The 12,725-nt window shown below is 40.8% G+C and overlaps 1 protein-coding gene across 3 annotated transcripts in view; it reads right to left on the bottom strand.

Annotated features, from left to right (window-relative positions):
* Window positions 1-12,725, bottom strand: part of Mylk (myosin light chain kinase) — a 254,873-nt gene that overhangs the window by 122,832 nt on the left and 119,316 nt on the right. For all 3 annotated transcript variants that reach the window (XM_034514936.2, XM_076942877.1, XM_076942876.1), the window contains exon 4: window positions 372-420. In XM_034514936.2, coding sequence (XP_034370827.1) covers window positions 372-420 — 49 coding nt within the window. The remainder of the gene's footprint in view (window positions 1-371; window positions 421-12,725) is intronic.

Raw genomic sequence — 12,725 nt, 5'->3', positions numbered from 1 at the left:
GTTAAGGAATAAGTTTGGGCTGAGCCGCCTATAACTGGGGCCCGTCTGTGACAGCAGCTATCGTTAATACTTCTAAGTTTACTCATTTAATTTTTTTATCCATTATTATCTTAATTGTTAAGAATCCTCTGAAGACCATAGACACATTCCTCTACTCCTTTAGTATTTAGTAGCTGAGTCAAAGGTGCTAGCCACAGAGGCTGCCAGGTCAGGAGACACTGGGGGAATGATTCCCAATGTTTCACTAGGCCCCCATTATTCAGTTATTACAATGCAGGATATATAAAACTTATGCCCTATACCTATGCTTGCTAAGTCAGCAGGAAAAGATGACCCAACCCTTACTCTGGCTGGAGCATTCCATAACTTACCCCGAGGCTTTAGAAAGAACAGGCTGATCATGCTTCTTCACAGAATTCCCTGTAACACAGAGAGAGAAGGCTAGAGAGTCAGGGCCAGGTTGTATCCACCAATGTCAGGAACGACTCATGCAGATTCAACAACAGGGGAAGGTGGAGCACTATGTGAGCCTTGATGAGCACATGCTGACTCAGTGTGAGCACCAGGCTAATGCGTCACAAACACTGGAATATGAGTTCCTTATAATACTTTAATGAATTAGGTAATTCACTATTTTTCCATCTTTTTAAGTTTTAAAAAATGTATTTATTGTTATTTTGTGTGTATGAGTGCTTGCCTGTATGCATACATGTACATCAGGTGCATGCCTCGTGTCTGTGGACATACAATACATGAGACATAAGAGGGTATTGGATCTCCCAGAATTGGGAGTTACAGATGGTTGTGAGTTACCAGGTAGGGGCTGGGAATTGAACCTGGATCCTCTGTAAAAACAGTAAATACTCCTAACAGCTAACTTGTCTCTCCTTCCCTCATCCTGTCCTTTTTTTTCTAGTGGGTAAGAAAAATGAAATTTAGAAAAGTCACATGTGGAAATAATAGAACCCTAAAATAATTCAGGAATCCGTCAGGTCTCCCAAGTTCTAGAAATCTCAACCTCTTGGCTGAGTTGTGCGGTCATACTTGGGACTTTCTATTGTTGGAGTTACTTATAGAGATCCAGGACTGGTCCAGAACATGACACAGCTTAAGTGAGGGAAGGAGATGCCATGCACATCTCTTACCATAACTATTTATGATGAATATAATCAATACTCAGTTCTTCTGCAGAAGGCTAAGTGAATAGCAACAAGCAGAAATAGAACAGTAATGAGCTGCCACGGAGCCATACCTCCCCAAACCAGCAGTCCTGCCAGTCTTTGGCAAGATGCTACTAAGCTAAGTACCACCAGTTCTAGCTGAAAAGTTAATACATCCAGTGCCACTGAGCCTGGGCAAGCTGCTGACATACCAGGTAGAAAACAGTAATATAGCAAACCTAGAGATACCACATGGGGAACCCTTTTTATCCAGCTGCTACAGATGGGGAGGGAATATGAAATGTGACCAGAAAATAACAATGCAGTAATATTACTACTCAAGAATGGTTTGGTTTTTAGTTAGGAGAAGGGGGAGGAAAGGGCATTTCTGAGATCGCCATCACCCTGGAAGTTGGACTCTTTCTTCCACAAGCTATGAATATGTATATAAGCCTACTAAGGCCTACATGGAAGGCTAGGTCGTTGTGCTCATATGAGAGAGTGTCTGCTGGGGGAATGTACAGGGCCTTTATTGGGGAATAGTGGACTTCCTTACACTTTCTCAGCTATTATATTTTCAGGACAGGACAGGAATGGACCCATTGGTATAGACTTAACGTCACAGTTAGCATTTCCCCAGCCACACCTATCTTGAGATTTTGACAGAACATCAGTGAGATGGGATCCACACCAAATGCTCGGGCCACATTGAACCTGGGATGTCGTGAACCAGTGATCGCTGACGATGCATTTGTTCAATATGACCACAGAGCGAGAAGTCCAACATCCCATTCTCTAGCCAAGGTTAAAAGACACTTTAAGCTCATCAAAGGAGAGACAACTTTTGAAAGAATCCAGTTGACATGTACAGTTAAGATGGAAGCCGGGCTCCGGGCTCCTTGCGTGCTGTTGGAGGAAGTACAAAAAGATACACATTCATAATAGTAGCTGTTTGGGCGTGGTAGGATGCGCAATATTTTAGCTATATTTTACTTTGAGAAATATTAGCTATATTCTTAAAAACTTACAAATAAATGGTTTTTAAAAAAATGAAACATAATGTAGTCACCCGTCCCCTGAAAATGAGGAGAAGTGAAATCTGGCATCCAATCAGCACATTAGAGCTTCTTGTACACACTCCCCACAATGGCAGCATCCACATGCCTGGCGCTGAGATGCAGACTACATACCATTTACTGCAGTTAACAATGCTACCGTATTGCCTATCCAATCTAATGTTCGATTATTTTTTTTAAAAGTCTGTATAAATGGATAAACAAAATGTAGTTTGTTCATGTAATGAAATATTATTCAGGCATGAGCAGGAATGAAGTGCAGAAACGTCACAGTAGGAACAGACTCTGAAGAGCACGTGACATGGAGAAGCTTATCACGAAGGGTACATATTGTATAGCTTCATCTCTTAGAAATGTTCTGAACAGGCAAATCCACAGAGAAAAGAAAGTGGCAGGCAGCTGGCCGGGCCTTCGGGAGGAGAGAAATCTGTGGGTATGGGATTTCATCTGTGGTAGTGATAAAGTTCTAGAACTGGGTAGTGGTAGGTGTGCCAGCTGGGAGTGTACTGGTGATGCAGGAACACTTCAGGGCACACTTGGCTAAAATGGTGAAAAGGGTAAATGTCGCATGCTTCTTATCACAATAAAAAAATTAGATTGAGAATTAAAACAAAATTCTCAGGAGCTAAATGTCTTAATCCTAAGGCAGAAATTCCTTGAAACACACAACAAGTAAAAAAAAAAAAAATGACATTTCCCATAGAAGAGCAAAGACTGCTGCTTACAGGTGCTTCCCTGTCAGGGTAAGGGTGATTTACAGTATAATTTAGGGGCAATGCACAAAGGTGGTTGGCTGAATGTGGAACTGAGGAATGCTCATGTCAATATGAGTTAGTACCGGAGAGCTGAGAAGAGAACAAAGGGAATTTGGACTAAGATAACAAACAGGACCTATTTGGGGATGGGAGGGAATTCAAGTTGTAAATAGTCAGATGAGGTGAAATTAATCCTGCAAAAATATGAAAATCTGGCAGAATTAAGGCTATGATGGAAAAATAAGCAGGAAGGAGATTAAGGTAGAATGCCGGAGATGGCGGAGGAGATGAGGAGGACTGGTGGGGACTGGCCCAGTTTGTGAGGACAACACACTGGAGGTATTTAACCACTCATCTCGTCTGTCTATAGGACAAGATAAAGACAATGCAGGCAGGTCTCAGGAGTGGAAAGTTCAACACAGGAAGGGCTTACAGGAACACAAGTGCTTTCCCTCAAAATATGCAAGAAGACTGAACAGAAACAGAACACTCTGATTTAAAGGAGAATAATGTAGTCTCGTTGGCAGGGAGAAGGGAAGCTCCCCAAAGTGTGTGGTAACTTGGCCATCCTTCACACAAACAGGACTCCTAGCACCGAAGCAGACATGGTTCATACTCATGCCAGGCAACAAGAGCAAACCCTGGCTGCTCCAGGTGAGCCAGAAATAGTCAACCTACTTGAGCCATCTTCAGTGTTTCTTATAGAAGGGCTTAAAATAGCGCTTCTCCACTCTGTTAGAATAAATCCCACTTTCATGAGATGTGTTTAGTCATGCCCAAGGTCACCTTGGATTGAAGTTCACAGCTAATTGGCCATGTACATGGTTTCAGAAATTCATGTAAAACCTTAATTAAGGCAAGGTGACACAGAAAGTAGACCATAATCTCCTGTATCGCAGGATGTAATTGTTCTGTTGAAGCACACCAGAGGATAATGTGATGCTCGCAGAACTTGTCAAGCTTGCTTGGATTTAAAAACTGAATGAGCAAAATTCCTACCATCAAGCAATACAGGAAAAGGGGGGCAAGGTGGATATGAAAATAAAATCGTTTTAGGATAAAAGAGCATGCACATTATACTTAAAAGTACATAAATAGCCTTAAAAGGCGACACAGCAAGATAAGTTAAGGGATGACCACACAGAGAAGAAAAAGCCCCTCAAGTGTGATGTCAAAATAATTCTGTTTTATGCTACAGACTAGAGTAATTAAAAAGTTATTGTGAAAACTTTACATCTTAAATTCCCATCATGCCTTGCAACGCACCCTTAGTGAGGGTGTTGAAGAAAGAAAGGTGACGGGCAACGGAGAGGCACGTACTACAGCCGCAACTCCAAACTAACTGCACTATACCACCTTTCAGGTCACAAATTCATCAGAGCACCCCCAACTTTAAAGACAAGCGAGAAGACGACAAAGAACCCAGTGAGACATGCATATGTCACGTATCTCCCTAATCTCATACTCTTGGTTCCAGCTCCGTCACGTTTGAGGTCTCCTCCGATCTACATGGGATGTTTGTAAACACAGAACACTTACATTTACAACAGCTGCGTTTCACTTTGTAGAAAATGTGCACAAAACAAACTCTACAATAATTTTAAACCATAACTTCAAGACTTCTCTCTTTATACCAGCCATTTCTTAAATCATTTAGCTAGTTTTCACAACCTAAAATATTCTGGGTGTTATTGAAGACCACAGAACCACTGGCTTAAATGTTTATGAAGCATTGTTCTAGCAAGACTGTAAGAAAGAAGGGGACAGTCCTTGCCATGGAACATATACTTTATACTGGTACTTTCCCACTAAATGTCTGCAAGCTTCCCTGACCACCGGGAAGAGAAAAGGGGCCTTGTGAATGACACACCCTCTCCCCTGGGGGATGTGGTACCATTCCTACTTGGGACCGGGTGTTTTAGTGATGGAGAAATGGCTGGGGTTCCATCTACTGGCTGATGGTCACACTTGATACTTAGGAAAGGGGAGAAGGCTGAGTGAAACAAGGGGGTGGTGGGGTGCTCTGTGTGTGGGTCTCTGCAGCAAGAGGGTCCCTTCTGTTCTCTTTTAAGTACTCTACCTGAGAGCTTGGGAGAGCACTTAACTGGTCCCCAAGGGTGGGAAGAGAAGGCTGCTGAGGTCAAAGGGGGAGCAGGATCTCTGGAGCAAAGGGGAAGAGATGCAGCCTGGTTGGGGTTCTCCACCAGAGAGCTCGAGGCACCAAGAGAACTAGAAGGTCTGTGGATTCAAAGGGAGAGGGTGATGAAATCTGGTGTGCATTTTTACAGGTATTTCAAACAGTGGAGTGAACTCTGGAGTGAGGACAAGACAGAAGGTGACCACTGGGAATTCTTTTTTTGCGACAGGTGAGTGACCATGATAGCAACCAGGACCCAGACAGTGCCACTGGGAATGGAATGGAAGGAATTGTGTAGGAGATGGCATACCAGGGCCTGGCGACACCTGGTGTAAAGATAGGGAATATTTGGGAATGGCTTAAGTTGCCCAGCTGTCCTACTTTCTGAGGAGATATGGACTGTAACCTGTCAGTTTCAAGTCTTCATGGTCCTTTGGATGTCTTAACTATAAATATTAAAGTACCTCTGCCAATGGATCCCTGTTGTGGTAAAAATGGACTTTTCCCTACACAATCTCTTCCCTATTGTGTATTGTATTGTATTATATTGTATTGTATTGTATTGTATCCATGCAGTCTCTTCCCTAATGTAGTTCACTTTTGCTGGAACACACACACACACACACACACACACACACACTGCTCCTACACTGTGATGCTCACTATCGGATACATTCTCCCATGGAGGCCAAAGGAAATTGATACACTGAACAATTCTTCCTCAAAGGATTGAAATAGAATACACACTGTTGGAAGAAAAACTTATTTCCTAGTCATTCATGGATGGGCAAGGAGTTCAGGAGTAGCGGCATGGGGTTTTGAATGAGAAGGGGACTAGCTAAATAGTTCCCGCAAGTGGTTTCTTTAAACAAAAGTTTGAAATCCTTGTTTAAGTGTATGGGTGTTTTGCCTGCATCCCTGTGTAGGGCAGAACCCTAGGAGACCACAAGAGGGTTCAGATCCCCCTGGAAGTAAAGTTGCAGATGGAGTTGTAAATCAAGAACATGTAGTGCTCTTGAACTGAGTCACCTCTCCAGCTCCAGCAAGTGACTTCTTATCATCCACAACTGCTCCATAAAGAAATTGTTGATACTTAGCAGAAAGAAAACATATCATTTAGATTTGTCTTCTAGGGACCAAGACTCCATCTTAGTTTGTTTCTCTAGAGCTTCCTGCTGTGACAGTCCAAGTCTCAGGAAGAGGAGGGGAGTGAGGAGGTGAGGGGGTGGGCAAGGCAGGGAGGGGTGGCATGGGGTGGGGCAGCATTCTCTTGCAAACCTCAGTCATAAGTGCCAATCTCACCAATTCACCAGGAAGCCATCAGAGATGATGCTTCTCTAATCTGAGGCATTGCTCATTTGGTGTGATGTTGTATTAGTCCCTTCACAGCCTCCTCCTGTGCAGGGACCAGGTTGAGGCCATCCACCCGCAAGCAAAGACAACACATGGACAGGAAAGGCATTTTAAGCAGAAACCTAGAGCAACTCATTGCATCAATAAGCAACTCGCTGGGGGAGGGGGGGTGTGCAACTTGAGAGATGATGGGCTAATAAAGACTAATAAAACACTTGGAAGAAAGGAAGGAAACTGTGATAAATGATCTTGGTTGTCAACATGAATGCATCTTGAATCAAGCAAAACTAAAGAGCTGGGCATCCCTGTGAGGGGTATTCTTTTTTTTTTTTCCTTTTACTTATTTTTGATAATTTTCTTTTCTTTTTATTGGATATTTTATGTATTTACAATACAGATGTCATCTCTTTTCCCCATTTCTCCTCCCTAGAACTCCCTATCCTATACCCCCAGTTCCTTTATGCTTTTATAGCATTTTTATTACATGCCTGTATAAAGGTCAGTTCTAGGTTGAGGGTCTAGCAATACAATAGATGCAAATAGTCAAGGAACAAGCAAGACAATAAACACAAATAGTCAAAGAAAAAGCAAGGCAGTAAACCCAGTTACGTGAACACTCCTATGATCACTGTTTCTAAGGGCTTATCAGGATGACCAAAGTATCTGAGCCTACTTCCCTATCCTAGCCCAAGGTCATTTTCATGTCTGAAGCCTACTTCCTTGTTCTAGCCTAAAATTTAGATTCCTGTCTGAAATTGCTTCTTTGTTCTGGCCTAATATTTAGATTCCTGCCTGAGATTACTTCTTTGTTGTAGCCTACAATTTAGATTCCTACCTGAAATTACTTCTTTGTTCTAGTCTAATGTCAAATTCCTGTTTGAAGCCTACTTCCTTGTCCTTGGCCAATGTCATATTCCTGCCAAGCAGCCCATTTTTTTCCCTTGGCCCATGTCAGCTTCTTGCCAAGCAGCCCCAAAGGCTCTCCACCTCTCCCCCTTTTTTATTTCATTAACAAGACTGAGTTTGTCTTAGGTCATTCTGACAAGAATGCCTTTCTTACCCGTCATGTAATATGCATTAGCAAAGGCAATGCACTTCTGTCTTAGGTTGGTAAGGCTATGTGCAGAATCTTACCCATCCTTGGCTTGCCATCCTGTTAATTTAATAACTCTGTCTGGGGGTCCATTTTCGGGTTTAAGCCATGTATTTTGGCTGCCAACACGTTGATGTTGTTAAAGATAAACTTTAACACGGTGGGCAGGAGTAAAAGTATTTCCAGGACAAGAAGGGCTAGCCTGGTCAAGCTATATAATGCCATTCCTGAGGTTTGACCAAAATGGAAATACTGAGCTCAGGCCATGGATAATTTTACCGGCATTGTCTGCAGCATCTAAGGTCAACAGAGCAGCATTCTTTGAATTCTTAATCTCACTATGCAAAGTTAACACACCCAGAGAGGTGTTAAAATTATGCCAAATATCCTACAGGTGTCTTTAAACTTTTTTCTAATTATACTGACAATCATTGTGAATTTCAAAAGTAACACTACTCCAATGATATTTGTCATGACACTTGGGATCACTCCTAACTCTTGAACACTGAACCTTCTTCAGATAATTTGAATGGGTTATAGAGCATCATTCATTGTTCCAGATACCTATATAAATCCTTTACATTACATTAATACATTAGTAACATTTTTTTGCTAAATGGTTAACAAAAATAGTTGTCTTAACTCCTTGTGTCTATGCTATTGCAGAAGCAGTGGTGCTAGCAATTGATGGAATTAAAGCTGTTATACCAGTAATAATCAAACCTGATACCCTCTTGCTTCTGCTTAAAGCCTAACTCACTTCTTTGAGCACTTTCAAGCTTTTTTCAGAGAATCAAGGTTTTTTAATACTCAGGGCAGTGAGATGAAAGCTGGTTGATAGACCCCTGTAACAGAGATGCCAGGTTTCAACACACTAACACAATTGGAAATTATACTGTCAATGCAACTTACAATAAATACTGTAGAAGAGACAGAACCAATTTTAGCTTGGCAATTAAAAGAGCCTTAAAACATGCACTAACCCTTGTTTGAAATCCAAATCCTGTCCCAACATTATCCCTTGCTATCCTAACATCATAGTGAGCTACATCTAGCTTCCAAATATGTCTCTGACAAAGTCCAGATCCAGTCTTCCAAAAGTAGACTGTTATTTCCCATATTGGATTGATTTCTAGACCAGTACATGATTGAGTCCTAATAGCTGGTCACCTTTAAGATGAATACAAGAGACATAATTTCTTTTTTTGATTCTGTATCCCATAAGGTCTAAAAACTTGAGGCAATGCAGCTTGTCCCATCTGGGATATAGTCAAGCAAAGGTGGGTCAGGAACATATGTCCAATACAGCTCCCCAGTTGCCCTTGTCAGGGTACTCAGCATGCTCACAGGTCAGCATCATTCTTTGTCTCAGTAACAGAATGTCTCACCAATCTTTTTAAAGTTCCATGGGCCTCTTCCACAACACCTTGTCCTTGAGGATTACACAAAATCCCCATAATAAACTGTTAACAAAAAGTCTCTACTACAATTATAGTCTACTCATTGTAGTCTCGACTACAATTGCCAGACCCATTATCTGTTTTTTTTAATTGGACATTTTACTTATTTACCTTTCAATATTATCTCCTCTCCCATTCTCCCTCAAAACCTCTTATCCCATACCCCCTAATCCTATTTCTATGAGGGTGTGCTCTCACCACCCTCCCATTCCTGCCTCCCTGCTCTCAAATTCCCCAACATTAGGGAATCCAAACTTTCGAGGACCAAGGCCCTCCACTTCCACTGATGCCTGACAAGGCCACCCTCAACTACCTATACAGGTGGAGCCATGAGTCCCTCCCTTTGTGTTCTCAGGCTGGAGGTTTAGACCCTGGCAGCTCTGGTTGAGTATTTTGATACTCCTCCTAAGAAGGACCAAAGCACCCACACTTTGGTCTTCCTTCTTTTTGAGTTTCATGTGGTCTATGCGTTGTGTCTTAGGTATTGTGAGCTTTTGGACTAATAACCACTTATCAGTGAGTGCATACCATGTGTGTTCTTTTGTGATTGGGTTACCTCACTCGGGATATTTTCCAGCTCTGTCCATTTGCCTAAAAATTTCATGAACTCATTGCTTTTAATAGCTGAGTAGTACTCCATTGTGTAAATGTACCATATTTTCTGTATCCATTCCTCTGTTGAAGGACATCTGCGTTCTTTCCAGCTTCTGGCTATTATAAATAAGGCTGCTATAAACATAGTGGAGCTCTGTACCCCATTTTTAATAGGGTTATTTGATTGTCCAGAGTCTAATTTCTTCAGTTCTTTGTATACCTTGGATATTAGCCCTCTATCAGATGTAGGATTTGGTAAAGATCTTTTCCCAATCTGTTGGTTGCCACTTTGTCTTATTGACAGTGTCCTTTGCTTTACAGAAGCTTTGCAGTGTTATGAGGTCCCATTTGTCAATTTTTGATCTTAGAACATAAGCCATTGGTGTTCTGTTCAGGAACTTTTCCCCTGTGCCATGTGTTTGAGGCTTTTCCCCATTTTCTTCTCTTCTATTAGTTTCAGTGTAGTTCGTTTTATGTGGAGGTCCTTGATCCACATGGAACTGAGCTTTGTATAAGGAGGTAAGTATGGATCAATTTGCATTTTTTACATGCTGACCTCCAGTTGGACCAGCTCCATTTGTTGAAAATGCTGTCTTTTTTCCACTGGATGGATTTAGCTCCTTTGTCAAAGATCAAGTGACCATAGGTAAGGGGGTTCATTTCTGGGTCTTCTATTCTATTCCATTGATCCTCCTGCCTGTCTCTGTTCCAATGCCATGCAGTTTTTATCACTACTGCTTTGTAGTACAGCTTGAAGTTAGGGATGGTGATTCCCCCCAGAAGTTCTTTTATTGTTGAGAGTAGTTTTCGCTATCCTGGGTTTTTTTGTTATTCCAAATGAATTTTAGAATTGCTCTTTCTATCTCTGTGAAGAACTGAGTAGGAATTTTGATGGAGATTGCATTAAATGTGTAGAATGCTTTTGGCAAGATAGCCGTTTTTACTGTATTAATCCTTCCAATCCATGAGCATGGGAGATCTTTCCATCTTCTGAGATCTGCTTCGATTTCTTTCTTCAGGGGCTTGAGGTTCATGTTATACAAATCTTTTACTTGCTTGGTTAGATTCACACCAAGGTATTTTATATTATTTTTGACTATTGTGAAGGGTGTCGTTTCCATAATTTCTTTCTCAGCCAGTTTATCTTTTGAGTAGAGGAAGGCTACTGATTTGTTTGAGTTAATTCTATACCCAGCCACTTTGTTAAAGTTGTTTATCAGGTTTAGGAGTTCTCTGGTGGAAGTTTTGGGGTCACTTAAGTATACTATCATATCATCTGCAAATAGTGAAATTTTGACTTCTTCCTTTCCAATTTGTATCCCTTTGACCTCCTTTTGTTGCCTAACTGCTCTGGCTAGGACTTCCAGTACTATATTGAATAAGTAGGGGGAGAGTGAGCAGCCTTGTCTAGTCTCTGATTTTAGTGGGATTGCTTCAAGTTTCTCTCCATTTAGTTTGATGTTAGCTAATGGTTTGCTGTATATTGCTTTTACTAGGTTTAGGTATGGGCCTTGAATTCCTGATCTTTCCAAGACTTTCATCATGAAGGGGCGTTGAATTTGTCCAATGCTTTCTCGGCATCTAGTGATATGATCATGTGGGTTTTTTTTCTTTGAGTTTGTTTATATAGTGGATTACATTGATGGATTTCCGTATATTGAACCAACCCTGCATTCCTGGGATAAAGTCTACTTGATCATGATGGATAATTGTTTTGATGTGTTCTTGGATTTGGTTCGCAAAAATTTTATTGAGTATTTTTGCAATATTCATAAGGGATATTGGTCTGAAGTTCTCTTTCTTTGTTGGGCCTTTGTGTGGTTTAGGTATGAGTGTAATTGTGGCTTCATAGAATGAATTGGGTAGTGTTCCTTCTGTTTCTATTTTGTGGAATAGTTTGAAGAGAATTGGTATTAGGTCTTCTTTGAAGGTCTGATAGAATTCTGCACTAAAACTGTCTGGTCCTGGATTTTTTTTTCCCTGGGGAGACTTTTAATGAGTGCTTCTATTTCTTTCAGGGTTATGGGACTGTTTAGATGGTTTATCTGCTCCTGATTTAACATTGGTAACTGGTATTTGTCTAGAAAATTGCCCATTTCATCCAGATTTTCCAGTTTTGTTGAGTATAGGCTTTTGTAGTGGAAGCTGATGATTTTTTGAATTTCCTCGTTCACCCTTTTCAGTTCTGATTTTATTAATTTGGATACTGTCTCTCTGCCCTCTGGTTAGTCTGGCTAAGGGTTTATTTATCTTGTTGATTTTCTCAAAGAACCAGCTCCTGGTTTTATTGATTCTTTTTATAGTTTTGTTTCAACTTGGTTGATTTCAGCCCTGAGTTTGATTATTTACTGATGTCTACTCCTCTTTGCTTCTTTCTGTGTATTTGCTTCTTTTTTTCTAGAGCTTTCAGGTGTGTTGTCAAGCTGCTAGTGTATACTCTCTCCAGTTTCTTTTTGTAAGCACTTAGAGCTATAAGTTTTCCTCTTAGCACTGCTTTCATTGTGTCCCATAAATTTTGGTATGATGTGTCTTCATTTTCATTAAATTCTAAAAAGTCTTTAATTTCTTTCTTTCTTTCCTGTCCACATTATCACTGAGTAGAATATTGTTCAGTTTCCACATGAATGTGGGCTTTCCGTTGTCTTTGTCATTATTGAAGACAAGCCTTAGTCCATGATGATCTGATAGGATACATGGGATTATTTCAATTTTTTTGTATCTGTTGAGGCCTCTTTTGTGACCAATTATATGGTCTATTTTGGAGAAGGTACCATGGGTTGCTAAGAAAAGGATATATTCTTTTGTTTTAGGGTGAAATGTTCTATAGATATCTGTTAAGTCCATTTGGTTCATAACTTCTATTAGTTTCACTGTATTTCTGTTTAGTTTCTGTTTCCATGATCTGTCCATTGCTGAGAGTGGGGTGTTGAAGTCTCCCACTATTATTGTGTGAGATGCAATGTGTGTTTTGAGCTTTAGTAAAGTTTCTTTTATGAAAGTGGGTGCTCTTGCATTTGGAGCATAGATGTTCAGAATTGAGAGTTCATGTTGGTTGACTTTTCCTTTGATGAGTAAGAAATGTCCTTCCTTATCCTTT

The sequence above is a fragment of the Arvicanthis niloticus genome, chromosome 12 (assembly GCF_011762505.2).
Source record: "Arvicanthis niloticus isolate mArvNil1 chromosome 12, mArvNil1.pat.X, whole genome shotgun sequence".
In the NCBI taxonomy this organism is placed as follows: Eukaryota; Metazoa; Chordata; class Mammalia; order Rodentia; family Muridae; genus Arvicanthis; species Arvicanthis niloticus.
The sequence above is the reverse complement of the archived record's forward strand: the minus strand, read 5'-3'. Positions and strand labels throughout refer to the sequence as shown.